The sequence below is a fragment of the Panicum virgatum genome, chromosome 7N, assembly GCF_016808335.1.
Source record: "Panicum virgatum strain AP13 chromosome 7N, P.virgatum_v5, whole genome shotgun sequence".
Classification (NCBI taxonomy): domain Eukaryota; kingdom Viridiplantae; phylum Streptophyta; class Magnoliopsida; order Poales; family Poaceae; genus Panicum; species Panicum virgatum.
Window position 1 is genome coordinate 43476115 of NC_053151.1, and position 21690 is coordinate 43497804.

Here is a 21690-nt window from a genome sequence, read left to right on the forward strand (position 1 = left end):
ATAATAGGTTGTGCACCGGGGCTTGCCTTTTGCTGAGCGAGGTTAGTATTACTTGCGGCCTTGGGCTCGGTCTTCACGAACTTTTTCCTGGTCCTGTATTGCTGGTTCTGGACTTCACGACCAACTCATAGACGACGTCCTCGGCTACGATTCTACATGAGTGCATATGAGATACCAATTAATGCAATGCATATTTCTACACATACACATGCAATCATTGATCGAGCAATAATCAAATTAGTTATGTACATAAAGTAACAAGGTTGAACACGATAGCAATGACACACATCTTGTATGAAATATTTTCTATGTTAAACCTATAGACAAATAAACAAAGCTACACAATTTACCCGATCGTCGTACCGAAAAGGAAAATTGCTAGCTAATGACTTTAGCATACATTAAACTAGGTTTTTACTGGTATAGTATACACTCTGCTCCTAGTCCATTCTATCATGATTAGCATCCTACAGAATTATTATGTCAAGATTATACACCAAATGTTACATTTACAGGGCAGAAAACAAGAGAAACTACAAATGCTAGAAACAAATTAAATTGCATGAATACAATTTAATAGCACAACTAATGCTTACAAATTATAACATATAATTATACCTAACAATTTATTTTACATGGATTTATTATGATCTTTTATATATGGAAAGAAACTAATATTTCTAATACAACATGCCTAAGTACTAATAAAAATTATTTTTGATTAGCAACCTATATGTTCCGAACATAAAATATTTACTAGTGACAAAAAAATAGAAAACAACCCTAGCATGAAGTTTTCATGATTCATCAGCAAGCATAATTATTTATGCATATTCCTATTACTCATAAACTATTTATTAAACACTATCCAAGTTAAATCAATAACTCATGCACAAGTGCACTAATAAATATGAAACTATTACCACATCACATACATCACATGACTAATTTACCATAAAAATTTCACAGCAAAAGGAGCAACATAACTACATATATGATTTTATCCCTAACAAGCATGAAAAAAATTCTAGGACAATATTTTTCCACCAACCCATGTCATATTATAGGTTCATTGTATAGATGTAATCACAAGGATTCCAAAACATCTTTATTTTCTATTTTATGATTTTCCATGATTTACTATGCATTTTCAAAGTTTACAGCCACTTAAACTATTATTTAAACTAGAGCAAAAACTATTTAGAAACTGAAGATCAACCTGTAAGAAAAATTGTAGATCTTAGAACAAGGAATCCAAAAAATTTTAGTTTGTATTTTTCTGATTTTTATATGATTTTATACGAATTTTAGAAGTTAGCAGCTAATTTATGCATAAAAGAAAAGACTACTTTACAGCAAGGCCCCTGAATTTTTCTAGCATTACGCAGCACTGTTAAGAACTATTCAAACGAGTCACAGACTTCGCAGAGAACACCCTGTACTTCTTTCTATTGTTACCTGGGGTCCCTCTCGCGAGCTGGAAGCAGAGGAGGCGCCTAAGGCTCTCGATTCCGGCGAGAGGAGCCATTCCGGCGGATAGGAAGCGGGGGAAAAGCATGAGAGCATCACCTGCGACCGATTTAGAGCAAGAGTTGGAGCCGGGGATGGTCGAAGAAGGGCCGGCGACGGTCGAAGAAGGGCCGGCGACGGTGCAGTGGTCTGGGCGGCGGCGGCGAGCGACCACGGCGAGGTTTCGGCGGCCGATTCGGGGCGGGCTCGGGCCGAGGAGCACTGGTGGGGCGTGAGGAAGCTTGTGGGCGGGTCGGTTCGGGCCGAGGGAGGTCGGAGGAGGGAGCTCCACGGCGAGCTAGGCGGAGGCGGCGGCCATGGCTCGGCGCTCGCGCGAGAAGGAGAGAAAGAGGCGTGGGCGGCTCGGTAGCATGGAGAGGCTTCGGGAGAGGAGCGAGCTGGGCCTGCGAGCGAGATAAGGACGGCATGGGCGGGGACGCGCGTCGCGAGCTTGCGCGAGTGTGCGCCGTGGCCAATTTGGGCACGACTTGGCCTCTGTGTGTGTGGATGCTTCCACAATTAGTGCTAATGATTATATCAATCTCTCAATTAATCCTAATTAAGGTAATTATTATGTGGGTTGTTACACCCCAGCACGAGGCACTCGCTCTCCGGGACCGTCACCTCCCTCGCGGCGTCGGCGACAGCCGGGTTCCAGAGGGTGCACCTGCACGGGGCCGCGAACTCCTCGCTGGCAAGGAGCACGACGCCGTTGCACGTGCCGACGTATTGCGTCCCGAGGTGCCTCCACCCGGTGAGGGCGCGCATCGGGGCGTCGCCGCTGATGAGCCCGGCGCCGGCGACGTGGAAGCCGTGGAACACGCTGACGGGGTTCTCCTGCTCGGGCCTCCTCCTTATGGGCGCCGTCGCGACGTAGGCGATGTGCGGGCGGGGCAGCGGCGCGCCGAGGCGGCAGTGGAGGCTCCTGAACTCCGGGCTGCGGATCAGGCCGCCGTGGTGCTTCGAGAGCGCCGTGCACGCGACCGCGGCGCGGGCCGGCAGGCGGGCCAGGATGTTGACGGCGACGTCGTCGCAGATCCGCGCAACTGAAGCGCCGCCATCGATGGTGGTGGCTGCCCTCTTCCTCTTCCTCTTCCTCGGGGTTGGAGCACTCGGCGCCGCCTTCTCTCGCTCCTCACCGGCGATCTCCTCTTCCCCTGCCGCCTTCTCCATGATACGATCGTCCGTCGTGGTTGTGGATTCGTGGTTTTTATTTGTAGATACAAGAAGATTCCTGTGTATGCCACATATAGCATGATAAGATTTTGATCTGGATTCCGGAGATCCGAAATTAGCGTGACGGGTTTGTGGGAAGAAAATTCGGTGGGCACCGAGCGCAGGGCGGGGCGCCCTCGTGCGATCCCTAGCCCGATGCCCGCCACCTGCCCAGCCTGCGGATCGGACGGTGACTGCTCCTCGACCGCGAAGGGCTCGGCTTCCGACTTGTTTTCCAACGCGTGATCCGCTCGGCTCCCAACCTCGACATTAGGATCGCCACTGACTTCTGAAGGCAAGGCAAGCCTCGTGCTTACACGGAGATTAGATCCGCTTTGATGTTGATGATGACACTGCTGATTTCGACCAACGACCTCAAAAAGTCGACCTTCATGGATGATCCCTAGCCCACATCTCATTGGCATCTAGCTCCGGACCTGCTCGAAGCGCCAGCGCACGGCTGCAACGTCCCGCTCATCGACCTCGCATCGCCGCGTGCCATCTCCGAGATAGGTAGAGCTTGCCGCACCTACGCCTTCTTTCATGTCTCTCTTCTTCGTTCTGTCGCGAGGGCATAAGCAGTATCTGGAACTGCAGGTCTGAAATAACATCGAGTCGCACTGACTGTTTGTATCACTGCAAAGCTGGTGGTGGCCGCTGGCCGGACCAGAGCACAATTACTCGATGCGGCATTGGAAAAAATAGCCTTTTGCAGAGCACAATTATATATATTTAAAAAATAATAGATATAGTTTAACCTCTAAAAATTTATATCTAATTTATTTTAAATCATAAAAAATATGAAATTAGTATAAAAAGTTCCTCTTGCATATGAATCCTTTGGGTCAATATCCTGATCTATTATAGCATCAAATGATAATTTAAATATACAATGTCACGATTATAAGCAATAAAACACCAGCAAAAGGAACATATAAGATTAAGATAACTCCAAACAGGGCATGATCATGTAGATTATATTTTTTGAGAAATTTTGATATGCATTTCAAATTTTTTCTGATTTAAACCAAATTACCAAATTAGTTGTGAAATTTTAGAGATTAAATCAGGTTCTATTAGTTTTAGAAAATACGCATATGTGCAAAACCACCTTTGAAACCGCATACATAGTCAAAATTTTCCGGTTTCCATAGTCTAATGGTAAAAAAATACCCCATTTTCAAGTTTGATGGCTATAATCGAACTGTGGGATAGTTCGATGGTCAAAAATATACTTTTTTTCAAATTTTAAAGAGAGATCGTCGTTAGTCCAGGACAAGTACGTTTCACTTTCCAAGAACCGCACGTCTTGCCTTACACGTTCAAGGTCGCATCGCTAGCTATAGTCCCGACTTTTGAGTCGTCTCAGAGAAAGAATCATCGCATCGCATGCTTATTCGAGGGGCAGGAGGAAGGGAACCACCATGACGAGGAAGAGAAGAAACGGCCGCCGCATCTGCGACGAGGCCCTGCTCAACATATTCTCCCGCCTGCCGGCCCGCGACGCGGCACGATGCGCGGCGCTCTCGAGGCACCACCGGCGGCTCATCGGCGGCCTGGACTTTTGGCTCCTCCACCGCCGCCTCGGCCCGCCTATGCCCCGGCCGCACATCGCCTACATGGCGAGCTCCGTGCTACCCGGCCTGCTGTTCCACGACTTCCACCTGGTCGGCTACGGCGGCAAGAACGACGGCCTGAGACGCGCTCTCATCGATCGAGAGCCCCCGCACCGCCGCCGACGCAAGTACGTCGGGACATGCAACGGTGTCGTTCTCCTCGTCACCAAGTCAGCGACTCGTCGGTCTACCTCGACGGCAAGGTCTACCTCCTCGCCGACCAATCGAGGGTGCTCGCGTTCGACGTGGACGACGACACCGTCGCCACCATAGACTTGCCCGGCGAGCGCGTGGAGGAATTGATGATGGGGCACGCCAAGTCGGAGCTCATGGAGATGTCCGGACGCCTGTGCGTCGCGACGGCCAGCGGTGAGGGTAGCCTCGCCCTTTGGCTGCTCACGGAAGACCAGAAGTGGGAGCGGCGCTGCCTGCTCTCGAGGCACGGCGCCGGCAGGTTGGCCGGCGGTTGGGATTGCGGCGGCGTGCTGCTCCTGTTCTTCCAAGGCTTCGCGACGAAGGAGCCTGACCTGATCCTGTATGACACGAGGATTGACAAGGCGTTCCAGCCGAGGAGCATCCTGTATGGCACCAAGGAGCCGAGACACGTCTTCTGCTGGGGCTACCGGCCGACGCTCGTGACGCCGAGGAGCGTCGCCGGCGGCGAGCCTCCACCCCATCACGGAGCCGGCGTGGTTGCGGCCCTGAACCCTGTGATCGAGCGGGACGTGAATGCCGGGAGGAAGCGGACTCTGGAAACCGTGTGCTTCATGGACACGCTGCTTCACATCATGCGGCAGCTGCCCGACAAGGCAAATGACATTGCCAGGGAGTACAGCCGTGATCATTGCCACTCTCTCTGCGATGATCTTATTACTGTTTAAGAGTCTTCGTCTTAGTTACAGTGTAACATTATATTACTTGCTGTGTTCTTTTTTCTTCAAGAAAATATACAGTTTTATGATTTTTGGGTATGCATCTTTTCATTTTTTTTTTCATAGCCCATACCGTTGATGTTTACATTGAGAGAGTGATCAGGGAACAACATAGAGTTTTTTATTTTGTTGATGGATGGAGGGTGAATAATCTAATTCCCAGTGTAAGAATGTCACAAATGAACATGGGCGTGCACGTTATCTTAATCATAAAAGTATGAAAAAGATTCTTGCTAGGGTCACACATTTTGACAAAATTCAATGAAATAACAAGCAGAATATGTATAAGGTTTTGCAACAAATTACTCATATAGCTTTGGTACGTAATTATCATCATCGAGGAACTCGTTTTCTTTTTTTTTAATAAAAATCAAACTCCAAACTTCAAGCATCACTTTGAAAAGGTCATGTTGCTCTAATTACCATATCTATATTCACAACAACTCAGACTTGGATTAAACATGTGCAACCCATGAGACTTTCAGGTTTTTAGCAGGAAGTTTATCAAGCCATCAAACTCAGATTCAAGAGAGCTCAAAGTTATAAATTAGACAGACAAACTAAGCAGAAAAGAGCAATTTTTCATTCTTTCAACTCTAGAGAGATTTAAGTTATAAATTAGATTCATGCTTCTCTGCCGTCTACTCCTCGTCCAACAAGGCCAAGCCGCCCTTTGGCTGAAGCTGAACCAGAGCAAAAGCAGGCCTGCAACTAAGCATGCAGGGAGGTGATGTGATGCAACACCAAGTTCTCAGCAGATGAAGAATGTCTCGAGACTGTTTTGGAGCAACTTAGTGATGGTGGTGAGCTGTGCAAATGAGAGGATAGGTTATTTGCATTTGTTTCTGTTTTTTGGAGGACTTAGGATTATACCTTGGAGCAAAGGCTTTAATGCCTTTTTTCCATGAGTGCTCAGTGTATGTTTGTTCGAATAAAGATGAAAATTTGGTTGCATGCTCATGCAGATGTGCAAGATTTAGCAGTGTTTGAAATACTTCAAGCCTCAAAGCTTGTTTTGATGTAAAATGGAGAGTGATGATGATTGCGTCTTTCAGAAGATGCAGACTAGCATTAAGTTTTTGTATAAGAGAAATGAGCATTACTACTTTTCATGTTGCCAGCTTCTTGATGTATATTATTCAGGATGTATACTATAGACTGAACAGCTAAATCAGGATCGGATAGCCCATAGCTCCATGAAACAGCAATAGGGACTCATGACGCACATTGTGCCCAGTAAAGGCAAAAATAGCTCTAGGTCAATGCCACATCTCCAAGACCGTAAGAAGTCAACAGCATCCAATTATATTATTGAGAGAAGATGGAGCAAATTTTAGTGATAAAACAGAGGTATTATTCTAATGATACAACAGGACACTATCATGGAAACCTAATCTGAACTCTGCAGCCCTTGTACCAAAAATGACATCCATGTTGCAAAACAGAAACCCACGGATCCATCCTCCAAGAAAAATGGAAATAGGAGGTTCTATGCCATCAGCATTGTTTTGAACCATCATTCAAACCATTCAAGTATGCCTCAGGTACTGAAATCCTAAATACGTTGTAGTGATGATTAAGACTTTTCTCCCCATGCAACCTGTAGACTCCACCGAATGCTCCATTAACTGGATTAGGCAAAGCGTAGAACACACGCTTGAATCTATGATGTACAAGTGCCATCGCACACCTTCAAATGAAGTAACAGGTAAGCAACACAAACAATGAGGGGAAATGATGTCAAAGTTGGATGAAGATCGAACTAACATTGTGCATGGTTCCCAAACAAGGTAGATATCAAATCCTGTGCACAAATACGGTCCGCTGGTTTCAGACAAATCGCCGCAGCATGATTCATCCACAGATTGCTCTTTATCCTGATGTTCAAATTGATTGAGTCAGAAAAAAAGTAGAGCAAACAATATGCATCATTGCCAGTTTCATAAAACAGTAAACAAGTACTCCCTCAGTCCCATGAAGAGTGCAATTCTGAGATTCATAAAAGAAAATCCCACAAAAAAATGCAATCATAGTAAAAACAACTGTCTTATCCTTTCAAATAGATCTTTTAGGAACTAACTCTGTGAAAATTGAACACCTTCAATGACTAAATTAATGGGATTAAGACAAAGACTCGGGGTAGTATGGTCATTTGTCAATAATACTGTCTGAAAAAATTAGGATTGCACTCTTCGGGATGGAGGGCATAATTGCAATGCGAAATTTATGCCAACAAGTAATAAGGCTCACTTTTGTATCTGTCTTTAGTCTTTTTGCCGGTTCATTATAGTTCTCCAGAGTGCCATTTGAAACTGGCTTCATTATTGAAGTTGAAGAAGGGAATATCATTCTATCCCTCTCAGCAGCATTTTCAATGGCAACCATGGCAGCATGTCTTAGAGGATGCCATGCAAAGCAGCCTTCACCGAGCAATGGCTTCTGCTCCATAGTCCTTTGTTTCGTCCATCCCCAAAGATTTATACATGATACTTCCATGTTCAAACTGTTGGGTTTAGAAAGATAGGACCTTGGAAGTAACAAATTGCCATCATTATCAGTTGTTTCACTCGAAGGGCAGGTATCATCTGCTCTGACTTCAGAAAAATTGTTTCCTTCTTCAGATGTATCGTGCTGGTGTGTCTGGTCTGTAGCCTTCGCAATTATTTGTGTACTTGATGGATCAACAATAATGGCAGCGTTGCCCACCTGGTCCATGCAGATAAACCTAGTGGAGGTTAGCAAAAAAATAATTGATGAACAGAAAACGTACAGCAAGATAAAATAAAACTGTGCAAATAACTTAGTATGAACACTTGATATTACAGCAAGACAGATTTTGTCCATTTGGCATAGCTGCAGCTGTGGTTTCTAGCCTCCACAAGCTGTTTTCTTGAGAAAAAGCACAAGAAGAAACTTCAGCTGGTCCTATCCTCTTCGTACACGCATCATTGGTGCTTGATAGCTGAGCTCCTCTCCAAGGGATGCAGTGGTATGAGTTTATATTTAAAACTTTTTCTCTTTAGTGATGCTGGAGGATCAAAGAGTACCCAGTTTTGATTTCTTTGATTTCAGCATTGTAAACAAGATCAACTCTAAGGGCAGCTTCAATGGCACACACACTCATGTTTGAGTAAATTCCCTCACTGCCATAGAAATTTTAATGACTCCCTTCTATGCCACAAAATTTTGAGAAGGTCCTTCAGTGCCATATAAATTTTGATACGGAGGTGGCGGCGTTCAAGGAAGAGATGAAGGTCATCTTCCAGATGAGCGACCTGGGGCCTCTCTCCTACCTGGGGATCGAGGTGCACCAGGACAACTCCGGGATCACGCTTCGACAGACCGCCTACGCCAAGCGCGTCGTTGAGCTAACTGGGCTCCCCAACTGCAACCCAGCCATCACTCCGATGGAGGAGAGGTTGAAGCTGAGCCGCGACAGCATGACGGAGGTGGACGCTACATAGTACCAGCGTCTTGTGGGAGGTGGACGCTACGTGGTACCAGCGTCTTGTGGGGAGCCTTCGCTACCTTGCCAACACACGGCCGGACTTAGCATTCTCAGTCGACTATGTTAGTCGGTTCATGCAGCAACCGATGACGGAGCACCGGCAAGCTGTGAAGAGGATCATCCACTATGTTGCGGGGACTCTCAACCACGGTCTCTACTACCCGAGGTGCCCTGGGGCGGCACACTTCGTCGGGTACAGCGACAGCAACCACTAAGGCGACATCGACACCAACAAGAGCACGAGCGGGACTCTCTTCTTCCTCGGCAGGTGCCTTGTTACCTGGCAGTCAGTCAAGCAGCAGTTGCGAGGCTGAGTACATAGCGGCCTCCACCGCTCCGACTCGCGCTCTGGCTCGCTCGACTGCTTGGTGATCTCCTCAGCAGAGACACTGAAATGGTAGAGCTCAGAGTGGATGGAAAGGAACCCCGTTTTTCATGAACGAAGCAAGCACATCCGGGTGATGTACCACTTCATCCGAGGCTGCTTGGAGGAAGGGAGTATCAAGGCAAGCTACATCAACACCAAGGATCAGCTTGCGGACCTGCTCACCAAGCCCCTTGGGAGGATCAAGTTCATTGAGCTTTGCTCCAGGACCGGGATGGTCGAACTTTCCCACAAGACGACGCATAAGACTTAGGGGGCGAATAATGGGAATAAGACTTCATACTGTTGGTCTTTGTGGATCTCTGCATGCTACAGCGCATGGTCCTTGTGATCCATGTGCTGCATAGTGGTCTTGCTGCCCCATCTAGGACAACATCTTAGACTGCTTTTAGGACAGCATCTAAGACATCATCTTAAACTAGCTTTTAGGACAGCATCTAGAACAACATCTTAAACTAGCTTTTAGGATAGCATCTAGGACAACGTCTTAGAACATCATCTTAGACTAGCATCTTACCATATGTTTGGCTGCCCTGGCCAGCTATAAATATGTATCCCCAACCCCTCAGGTTGGCATGATATTGTGTGAGAAATAAACCAGAAAATTGCCCCAACTCCTAGTGTCATCCTCTCGATGAGAGTAAGAATTCAGCTACTAACATATATAGAGGGTATACAAGATTTGTATATGAGGTGTGTATATTGTATACCTTCTCACCGTCTCGCAAAAATTTTGATGTTAATACCGAAATGTGCAATTGTCATTTGCATTCCTAGTATATCATGGCATCAGATCATTGCAAACCCACCCAACTTCACTTAAACCCACTACGACCAAGCATGCAACTTATATCAGTGAACTCAGCACCACCCTAACCACCTTTACTCACCTTACTTGTGTCATCCCCATGACCATTATAGGACTCAAATTTCCCCCTTCAATCTAAAGCCATTGGTATCGAATCTGTCATCACCCCACGAGTTCCGATCAGTTATTGCTGGTCTCTAGTCTAGTGCTGCAACAAAAGTCCACCATGATTGCTCTGCGAAACTATGCTGCCAGCCCCAGCCAATCGCCATTGTTCCAATCCAGCAGCAGCCAGCAGGACGTCCATTTGGTTCATATATTGACCAATTTAGTTGTCACCCAGGTATTATTTTTCAGGAATTAGTCTCGCAGCTGCCCGATCTGGTTTCCCATGTGGGTAGTAAGTGTACTCGGTCTCCAAGTGATCTACTCTGCTTGTTCATGTCATCAAATGGTGTCTATGCAAAACCACGGACTTCTCGTTTGGTATTTATTGCCGAGTGGTGTTGGGTGTAGTTACTACCTGAGTAAAGAAGGTAATAAATTACATGTACATAAACTTTCTGAAACATTTATGCCTGGCCTAAACAATTACACATATAACAACGCTAAGCTTTAGATTGAAGGGGAAATTTGAGCCCTATATAATGGTCAAGGGGATGACACAAGTAAGGTGAGCAAAGGTGGTTAGGGTGGTGCTGAGTTCACTGATATAAGTTGCATGCTTGGCCGTAGTGGTTTTAACTTTTAAGTGAAGTTGGGTGGGTTTGCAATGATCTGATGCCATGATATATTAGGAATGCAATTGACAATTGCACATTACCTTATTAACATCCCAGCCCCAAATGAGATTTACATTTGAAAATGATGGAGCACAATATAATATAACTTCGACAAAGTAATCCAAAACCAAGAGTGATCACCTTTGATAATAGAATAGCAGTCTTCATGCTATTAAATATTGATGGTAATTCCTCCTCTCGAAATCCACGGAGAATATCAAGGCTGTAAATTAACATAGAAGTCCATCAGAAAGGATGCCTATAGCACAGAAGCAACCAGCATGGAGACTACTCAGTAAAGCTACCGCCAGACAACTCTATTTGTTAGCACCGAAACTGTATCTGCAAATAACAGAACTACTGAACAATTCTAATTGTCAATTGGATGCAAATGTTCGTTACTGTAAGGAATAAGTCTACATAACCCCCTAAAGTATAGAGACTCATTTACTTAGCCCCTTAAACTATAAAACCGGATATTGAACACTCCAAACTATTTGAAACCGTCTAAATAACTCCCTGAGAGGTTATGAAATGTGGTTCTGCTGACGTGGTGCCACCGGCGCATTACATGGATGCTTTGGAGGTAGCGTTTGTTTAGCCTACCTCAGTACTTTGGTTATCTGTGATGAAAGAGATAAAAGGGATGTCGAGGGTAGAGATATTGAAAGGTTAGACGCATGCGCATGTCCAAACTGTTTTGTCATGCCACGTACATAAATTTGTCCATGTCAGCACGGCACATCAACCAAACCGTTATGCAAAACCATCTAGGGGGTTATTTAAACGGTTTTGAATAGTTTGGGATGTTCAATATCTGGTTTCATAGTTTAGGTGGGTAAGCAGACGGACCTCAATACTTCAGGGGGTTATTGTTATGACTGTTGTTGGGATTGAGATCGTGAGAAAGGGAGAGGGCGGTGGCTGCTGTCGCGCTACAGTACCCACGGCGCTAAAGTACCGCGGGTACTGTTCACGGGATGGAGGGCTGCGAGGGCGAGAGAGCGGCGGCTAGGGTTGGGGGGCGCTGGGAACGCCGGCCGCGGGGCTTCGCCCACGGCCGGCAAGAGGGAAGGGATTTCCTTCTAATCTCTTGCTTCATTAGATTGATACATCTCCTCTCCTTATATAGAGAGGTTTACTTGACCCCTAAGCAAACGACTAATTAACCCTAATGGGCTAAGGCCCAATAGGCCCTTGACTCCTCTAACACTACACCCCACCTGGACATGCAGCTCGTCCTCGAGCTGCAACCTAATGATGACGCTTCGACTCGTCGACTCGATATAAACCTAACACCTAAAACCAAGCCTTTTACATCTCGGCTTATTTTATTATTCTCAACCTGAAATAGACTGGGACTCTTTATTTTTGTGGCCTCCTGAACAGAAGGTGGACACCATCTGCGAAGCGGACCTGTACGTCTATAGCCACCTGGATCCCAGGGAGACCATCGGAACGAGAGGGGAGGACAGGTATGGCCACCGGAAATTATTCGCAACAGCGACCAGCGGAGACGTCCTCGTGGCGGCCGGTGACGGAACGTGATGGCGCTAGGCAATGTGCCTCCGCCGATGACAAGGAGGAAAACGCCTCCCCTATCGCTGCTGTAGAATTGGAGTTCGCTATCATGCGCGCACTTGAAGACAACGGCGAGTTGGCGTGAGCGCTGGTGGCCGTCCGATGGGGCGAGGTTGCGCCTCCATTTGCCGAGGTCGATCGCCTTCAAAGCCGCCTCGTGCATCTCCAAGCGCATCTTCTGCAGCCGTCTCCGCGCTAGGAGGCCGCATGCTGCAGCCTGCAGCCGCACCGCCGCCTGGATGAATGAAGCCGCTTGGTCCTGTTGCTCCTTGCGCATCGCGCGGACGAGCCGTCGCGCCAAGAACTTGCGCGTTGCCGCTTGTAGGTGCACGACCGCCTCTCTCTTTCGCTCAAGATGTATCATCTCCTGGAGAGCGGCTTGTATCTGGACTATTGTAACCCTTACGTCGGCGCACAGATCCTTGGTGATCGGCAGGGTCGGCGAAGACGTTGGGGGTGCCGTGGACAGCGTGGCGGCGGTCGTCGATGAAGAACTCGCCAGGGTTGTAGATCCGTACCCTGGCATCCCATAGGGCATGGACGCCGCAAGGGTCGGCGGCGGTTGAAGGCGCGACTCCATAGCGGTGATGCGTGCCTCCATGCGCGTCTCCATGTCGCCCATGCTGCTCAGCAACTTCGCCTCCATGCGCGTCTCCATGTCGCTCATGCTGCTCAGCAGCTTGGTCATCTGGGCGGCCAGACCCTCGATGGTTGGCGGCGGCGATGGTGGCTCGGACTTGCCGTCGCCTGGCAAAGCTGATACTAGATTGTTATGGCTGTTGTTGGGATTGAGATCATGAGAAAGGGAGAGGGCGGTGGCTGCTGTCGCGCTACACGGCTACAGTACCCGCGGTGCTACAGTACCCGCGGGTACTGTTCACGGGATGGAGGGCTGCGAGGGCGAGAGAGCGGCGGCTAGGGTTGGGGGGCGCTGGGAACGCCGGCCGCGGGGCTTCGCGCACGGCCGGCAAGAGGAAAGGGATTTCCTTCTAATCTCTTGCTTCATTAGATTGATACATCTCCTCTTCTTATATAGAGAGGTTTACTTGACCCCTAAGCAAACGACTAATTAACCCTAATGGGCTAAGGCCCAATAGGCCCTTGACTCCTCTAACAGTTATGTAGACTTATTCCTTGCTGTAACCCATTCTGTCAAATAGTTACTTCAGTAAAAAGATTGGATTAATTTCATGTTAACAACAGGAGCCCATCCACACCACCATCCACTTGAACTCAAAACCCAAAAGCTATGCAACTAACATAGTCAATGTCATTCCATCACTGAACAAACCCACAACGCCAACTATCGACCATAATAGCAAAAGTTGCAGATGCAGAGATAACCAAACAGTCGAAATGGCTCGTCAAGAATAGAATCATGACGCCTGATGGAGTAGAGCACTGCCAGTTTAAGCGCAGAGCCATAGGATAGAGCCTAGAGTTCCACTTTCACAATCAATTGAAACAGCTTTTCTGGAAACCTTGGCTAGGACGTGTAGAACTTCTAAATAAGTCGTTTGATGGTGATTGAAATTTTGAAGAAATTGACTCATTTCAAGATTAAGAGACATGATTATCTTTCTCTAAATTTTTTTTTGAGATTTTTCTCTAACTTTGTTTTCTTTTGGGTTTCATCTCTAGCCTACCCCAACTTGCTTGGGAAAAAAAGCTATGCTGTTGTTGTAGTTGTAGTTGTTTTCTCTAACTTTATTGATACGTTTCTTCTGTACAAACAGGGTCCCACAGGTCATTTGTTCCACTAAATATTGCACGTTTGAGCGGAGAAACTACTTTTGGCAACCGACATTATATATACTCATGACACGTAGGCGTTGGGACATACTCGTGCGCAGGATGGTAAGAAGTTGGCTAAAGTTTGCACTGTTCTTCCCATTCCTCTTTTGATGTAGCAGGACACTTGGAAACCTGTGAAAAAAATTTCAAACAGTAAATGTCAATAGGTGATAGGGACATAATAAGTATAGCAAACTAAGCACATATTCTGTCAAGGGGTTCAACTTTTATGCATCTAGAGTGATTTGGTATAAGATAACATACCTGCAGGCACAAACCTAGAGCTATCATGCCAGAATCACATGGTTACAATTTTCCAATGCCCAACAAAATTGACAAAATGAAAGTTCACCCAAGGATAAAAGAATTACTTTAGCAGTGAAAGGATTCAACTGATAAGTATCCACTATCTTTTGCACATCATCAGGAAGCTGTTTGCTACAAGTTTCATACCCAGTAGAAAGACATAAGATTATTGATAGCTCAGATTTTCCTGCCAAACATAATAAAACACATAACTAGATGAAAAAAAGTAAAAATTATTATTCATATTGTTCGCCAAGCTGAAAATCTTAACTGCTCAATTTTAGTTCCACATTGTGGTGGATGGTTCCACTGTTAATAGTTTAAGATTAAGGATTCTGACATAATTTCTTGTTGCATGGTAGACTCAATACTGTGAAGTTTACAGTTTTGTTTCCATCTAACGATTATCATCCTTATAGTCTCTATAAGAAGTGGCCAGTATCTCACATGAACATCAGTAAAGAAAGGGAACTTTGCATAGACTGAAAAAAAAATTACTACACTACATGTAAAAATTTTACAAGATGAACAAAAAGAAGAGGCATCCTGCATCACAATGATCTGAAAGGAAAAATCATACTGATGATTGTACAAAGTAAATTTGACTCATCACAAGGTTGTGCATGAATATAAACTTTCTGTATCTGATGTTCAGGGGTATTTCTAAACATATTGCATGACTCTTAAAACATGTGTTTTCAGAAAGCTAATGACACATCTTCCATGACTAGTGTGCTCAGAACACAAAAAGAAAATCAAGATTGAGATGAATGTGCATATTCTACCGCATTCATTATGTCGACGGACCCGCTTTACATGCCTCAGATTCTCCAAAGGGAATATATGGCTCAACTGCCTGGAACCGGTATAACATTAAAACATTTCTTGTAATGGTTATCACACCAGGTTGATTTTGAGTCAAATAGAGCAACTAGGAAAATGGCACAACTCACAAAGATACAAAGATGTAGGATAGTCGCATCCGCAAAAATTCAAAGAAAGGTATCAGCATTACTATTTGTGAAGCTCTATGTCGATTTTTCGATTGAAGTAGAGAACTAATATAAACATGAGGTTTTATGTCGTGTGGATGTAACATAACAAAAAATGAAAGACACAGTAGTAAATTTCTTCCAATAGAATTGAAATTTCAGATGAAAATTGGTTTTGTTGGAAATAAACTTGTCATAAGAAATGTGTAGATGCATCTACATGCATCTATGGGCATAAGCTGTCTAAGTCAAAAGGAAATTGACTTGTTCCTTGAGCTAATGCTTAGCTAGCATTAGGTAGTAAAGTTGGATTTGGTTACTTGAAGTTTCTACAACCCGTTCAGTTGGCTGGCTGGCTGCTGTGCCGATCAGTTGGCTGGCTGGTCGCTTGCTGCATTGCCGATCAGTTGGCTGGCTGGTCGCTTGCTGCATTGCCTGCTGTGCCATATTGGCTGTCGCGAATGGCTGACTGGCTGGCCACCAGCCAGCCGAACGGGGCACTAGGTTGTACTTTGGTTATCTTTGGGTAGGTTAGCCCTAAAGAGATCAAAGTGTAGGAGGAATAGAATTGGTGTAATGTTGTGGATGTATTGCATTGAGGCCTCGGCCGGTATATATTGGGGTACATGACTTGGAGGGCAAGCCTCCTACTGTATGGTAGAGTCCGGATACAATCCTAACTACCTATTATAGAGATATCCCAAATATACTCTAATATCCCGCCCGCAGTCACAGCGGAAGCACCGCAGACGGTGAGACTGGAGAAGAAGCCGAAAGCAGGAGCCAACGGACTAACATCCCCCCGCAGTCATAACGTCGGTGTGGTGCGGATGCTGCGACTGGAGAGAAAACCGGCGAGTAACTCATGCGGATGGTAGCCCTTTGTGCCGATGTCGAGATAGCCGAGCTGAAGGAGCCATGGTCGAAGATGTCGTGCGTAGAGCAGCCGTGGTCGACGTAGAGCTGTCTAAGTTGCCGAAGACGAGGTAGCCGCACATGAAGCCGCGGGCGCACGAGGAGGCGCCATGGTGGTGGCGTAATGGAGAAGACGCCGGAGACGAAGATGGCGATGCGTCGAGGCAGTCGTAGAGGGAGCGATGCCGAAGTCGATGCAGTCAGGCCATCGAGCAACACATGCCCGAGTTTGCCAAGCTCGGGAACGCATTGGGGACGATGGGCACGACCGGTGTTGCCAATACCGGACATGCAAGGGAGGATGCACAACCAGACGCCGTCGCCGGGGGACAGGCAGAGAAGGCCTCCATGGCGGTCGCAGGCGCAGAAGAAGGCGAGGTAGAAGATGCCAACACCTGCTGTTGCTGGAGTAGACGAAGTAGTCGGGGACGAGATGGCGACGCTGGCGACGTGGTTGTGCTAGACGAAGCGAGGAGGGGAATCCAGACTTTCCAGCACAAGGCCGAATGATCCGGATGGCGCGGCGGCGGCGCTCGAAAGAGACGGCGAAGAACTCGTACAGCTTGACGAAGACCATGCGCGGGGCGCGCAGCGACGAGTCGACGATGAGGTCGGGGACGTGGTCGACGGCGGTGAGGAAGCAACGGCGGAGAAGACCACGGGGTGATGTCACTGCTGCCTGAAGAGGCGACGCAGTGACAGCCCTCCGTGCTCGGTGAAGGGTGCTCGACGAGGACGGACGTCACGGGAGCCGGGTGGATCACGCACATCGGCTGATCAGACCGAGTAGCGTGAGGCGAGACGACGGTGGGCGAAGTCGGTGAAGGTGTCCCGATCGGTGAAGGCGACGACGAGCCGGCGAAGATCGACGTGCGAACGAGGCGGCGATGTAGGCGGCGGCGCAAACAAGCGCCCCCTAGGGTGCCGGCCATCTCGCCATGCCGCAGGGTCGGAGAGGAAGAAGAGGCCGGTGAAGTCGACGCCGACGTCGAAGTAGAGGCGTGAGGTCGACAGGCGGTGGGCGACTCAAACCCGATAAGCAAATCGGGAAAAACCTAAAAAAGATGCATGCAGCAACAGTTCGTGTAGGAATCCTTGAGTGCGCGGAGTAGAAGTCATGTCAGCCCTTCTCTCTCCTCTTCAACACTTGCACGCAAGTGTGAAAGGGAGACAGAGGGCGGGTGGGTGGAGTAGCGGTGAGCCCAGGCTGAGGTGGTGCGGATCCCGCCGGGGAGGTGGTGCGACTGCGGCGGATGACCGCAGCGGCGACCTCCCGACAGAGGGGGCGGATCCTGGAGGAGCCGGTCCGCCAGGAAGGAGACGCGCAGAGGGAGGACGGAGCTGCCTGCTGGGACCGATGCCGAGGAGCCGGAGAAGAGGGGACCCGGCACGGCTCGCGGCGCGGGGCGGCGGATCCCGCCATGGAGGAGCACTGGAGAGGTGGGACAGAGCAGCACCGCCGATGTAGATGAGCCCGTGGGGTCGCGCGAGGATGGCGCAGATTGGCCAGCCGCCACCATGGCGGCTTGCTGTCGGGGTCGACTTGGCCCGGGCTACCACCACGGCAACGCGGGTTGAGGCGATGCCCAGCGTCCTCCACGGCGAGCGCGGAGAGGGCGATGAGGTCTTCCTGCGGCGGCGGATCTCGACGAGGTCCGACGCGACGAGGAGGATGAAGCAGGGGAGGCCACCGGTACGCATCCAAGGTGAGTTCCATCACGATTCGCTGATGCTTGACGACGACGGCGGTGGATCAGGTCGATCTGCCGCAATACCTAGAAGATCGGCAAACCTTCGATCTGCCGTGGAGAGGGTGGAGGGCGCTGCCCCCGGCGGAGGTCATGGGCAACCTCCCCGGGGGCGCGCTAGGGTTAGGTGAGGGCGGCGCACTCGAGGGGCGTCGTGGGAACAGGGCAGCCGCCGCGGCGGGAGAGGAGGAGCGCCGGCGGCGCGAGCAGCGGAAAACTAGGGTTTGAGGCCTAGGGTTAGAACCCAAACTCGTGATATCATGTAGGAGGAATAGAATTGATGTAATGTTGTGGATGTATTGCATTGAGGCCTCGGCCGGTATATATTGGGGTACATGACTTGGAGGGCAAGCCTCCTATTGTAAGGTAGAGTCCGGATACAATCCTAACTACCTATTATAGAGATATCCCAAATATACTCTAATACAAAATCATATTGGATAGGTTATGTAGTTGTCCATGAGTTGTAAAGTGAGTATGCTAGCTAGTGATTAGCTAGAGATGAGTTGTGCTCTTGTTTGTATGACGGTTTGTAGGTCCTATAAGAGGACATGTACCCCTCATGTGTTGAGTATGAGATATAGAGCATATAGTGCTTGATTGTGAAGATCAAGCTAGAGCGGGGTAGTGCTTGATTGTGAAGATCAAGCAAGTTGTTCTAGATTGTGACAACCTAGTGTGTTGCATTGTGTAAGCTTGTAGTGTGAGGCTACAAGATCAAAATAGTTTTGAGTGGTCTCTCATTTTTCTTGTGTGCGTTCAAGATAGTTAAAGAGAGTAAAGAAGGAATTGAGTGATTTATTCCGACAAATTAGCGGGACAGAGCGATTCTGTCCATCAGGTTTTTATGGACTCCATTCTTTAACCAAACGCACAGCCCTCCAACTATTATTTGAGCTGAATTTTAATGAAACAAGAAATAATGCCCCCTGCACTGTATTTAATTGTAGACCGAATTCCCAAAGCAGTACTGATTAACTGAAAAGTTTGAGTTGAAGCTAAAACAACATGGATGGAAATTCCTTTACCTAATGAGTGTATTTGCTAGCCTGGGCTCAATCTTGGCAGCCACCACATCAACTGAGAGGCCCAACAAGAAAAACGAAAATAAATTAGCGACAAAAAAACAAAACAAAGAATAGAGAAATCAAAAGAGAATACCTGTGGTGTCCTGGATGGAGGTAATCAGGTTGCCAGGGACCTCAGTTAACTCCCACTCCATGATTACCAATCCTCAAATGAAACTGAAATCCAGGAACAGAGAAATCATGAGCAGATTTTTAAGGCAGAAAAACAATTGTAACATAGTAAAAATGCAATCTTGCATAGATGGGCTGGAATTAGGCCCATCCAGCCCGCTTGGATGGGCAGGGGAATTGAGTGAGCATCTATTTTCAGAACCAAAAGTGAAGTGATTTCTCAGGAAATCCTTAGGCCTTATTTGGCAACTAGGGGGAAAAAACCCACGTGTAATAAAACTCCCAGGGATCAGGTGAACCCCCGCCTCTCACCCAATCCCAGTGCAGTAATTAGGCTGTCACTGCCCGCTCTTGTTGTGGCACAAGATGATAGTACAATGCAGAAATAGTGCAGGGATCTGAAATCTGTGCATTGTTCTGACATTGAGAAAATAAATGCCAACAACTGGAATACAAAACCTAACTATCATATTCTGATCGGGGTGAATACAAAAAGCTAACACAGATAATACTAAGCAGAAACAAATGCACTTGTTTCTGTCACACGTGGGAAAACAAATGCATAAGTTCTGTCACACAGATAATACATGCAGAAACAAACGCACAGATTCTATCACGTGTGAGGAAACAAATGCAAAACCCCAAAGAAAGAACCAGTCTTAACAGCTCATTTCTGAGAGAGAAATGCATACAATACGTACAATAGCAAAGAAAGTCTCCAAAGCATGTGAACTGGAAACTAATCATAGCTAGAGGAAACAAAATAGAGACCCAAGCTTGAACTAGTACAGCTACTGCAAGTGCTTTCATGTAAATCCAAAAGCTGATAAACTACTCAACTCTCAAAACAAGCAAGTAATGATAATGATTAAACAAAGGAGTGCAACAGTAGCACTGGCGATGTAACTGAGCTACTAATCATTTGCAAACAGGCAAGAATAATAAAAGCAATGGAACAAATAACATGCCAAGCTCTGCTGTTGCAAATTAATAAACACATCTGTTAGTGCATTGATACGTGCGTGCGAGCCAGGAGGTGCTCCAGGGTATTCGGCGCAATGCCCGAATGGGCTCGCTTCGTCGCAAACGCGACGGCAGGGCTGAGTTCATGCCCACGCCCGATGGCAGCGTGGCGAGCACCTACGAAGGGGCAGAAAGACCCGGTCTTTGGTCGGTGCGGTGCACATGTATGGCACCCTAAGGGTGTTCGATGGAATCCTTGAAAGGGCTTCCCATGTCGCAATGCGACTTCGCGGGCTGTGGGGTATGCACGACGGCAATGCGAATGGGGTGAGGCATGCACGCACGGGCACCTGGCATCCCAGGGCCGCAGCCGCCACGCCGTGCGGCGCGACATTGGCATGCCGAGCCCGCGGCGCGAAGCGGCGGCGAGGTAGGTCAATGGCTGTTAGCGGGTCTGCGGGGTTGGAACCCGGCGTATCGGGCTCCTGCAAGAAACGGTCGGATGGGGATAGTATGGCTCTCTACAGAGGGTTCATCGGCAAACGCCGGCAGCACAAGGAGGTCGGGCAAGGATGTGCGGCAGCGGCGACTCACCGGGGGGCAAAGGAGTAGAACGTGGCCGTCGTGACAAAGGCTCGCGGTTCAAATCAGCTCGGGCCTTTCGACGAACAGGTTGCAGGCGACGCCGGGCAGCAGCTTGGCTGGGTCGTCAGCGTCCGGCAGCGCTGGTCCTCCTCCTTCTCGCGTCCTTCTCCTTCGGCTTGGCGACGACCGGGCGGTGGCAGCTTCCTCCTCCTCCCTGGGTTCTCTCACCGTGGACGCCGGCGGCGCTCCTCTTCTCTTCTTGCTCCGCTTGGTGCCCCCCTCCTTCTCTTCCCTTCTTCACCTCCCCCTGCTCCTTCTCTGCTCGTGGCCCGCGGCGGCGCTGGGAAAATGGCGCGGCCAGAGAAGCGGCGGCGACCGCGCGGGCGGCTGCGCGGCGCAAGGGCAGCGGGGCCGAGCTCCCCCTCCTCCTCTGTTGCAGGGGCGCGGCGGCGGCCGGTGTTCCTCCTTCTTCTTCTCCGGCTCGACGGCGGTGACGTTGAGCTCCTGGCGGCGGCGTACTGCACTGGGGCGCGCGGGGGAGACCGGCGGCGCTCTGCGACACGCGCGAGGCAAGAGCGGCGGCTCGCGGGCGGCGGGTCTTGGCGCGGCAGCGGCGCGCGGGCAGCGTAGGGCGCGAGCGCGTGGGCCGGCGGCTGCTCGCAAGCTGTGGCCGCGCGGCGAGGGCGGCGCGCAGGGCCGCGCGCCAGGGCGCGGAGGAGGCTGCCAAGGGAGCGGCGGCGGCCAGGGGACGGGCGGCGCTCGCGAGGTAGAGACGAGGCAGGGAGGCGGCCAGGGGCGGCGCTGCGCTAGGGGAAGGAACAAGCAAGCGGCGGCGCACAGGAATCCAGAAGG

General features: G+C 48.6%; 1 protein-coding gene and 1 pseudogene across 1 annotated transcript; both read right to left on the reverse strand.

The window, feature by feature from the left end:
• Positions 1-26: 26 nt before the first annotated feature.
• Positions 27-2772, reverse strand: LOC120680493. Its single transcript, XM_039961988.1, has 2 exons — positions 1459-2772; positions 27-152 (listed from the first exon to the last, which is right to left on the reverse strand). The coding sequence occupies exon 1, from the start codon at positions 2680-2682 to the stop codon at positions 2065-2067; it is 618 nt and encodes a 205-aa protein (XP_039817922.1). The 5' UTR covers positions 2683-2772; the 3' UTR covers positions 27-152; positions 1459-2064.
• Positions 2773-6554: 3782 nt separating this feature from the next.
• Positions 6555-21690, reverse strand: LOC120682252 (annotated as a pseudogene).

Coding starts and splice junctions, on each gene's coding strand:
- LOC120680493 (XM_039961988.1), bottom strand. CDS start 2,682: ATGGAGAAGGCGGCAGGGGAAGAGGAGATCGCCGGTGAGGAGCGAGAG.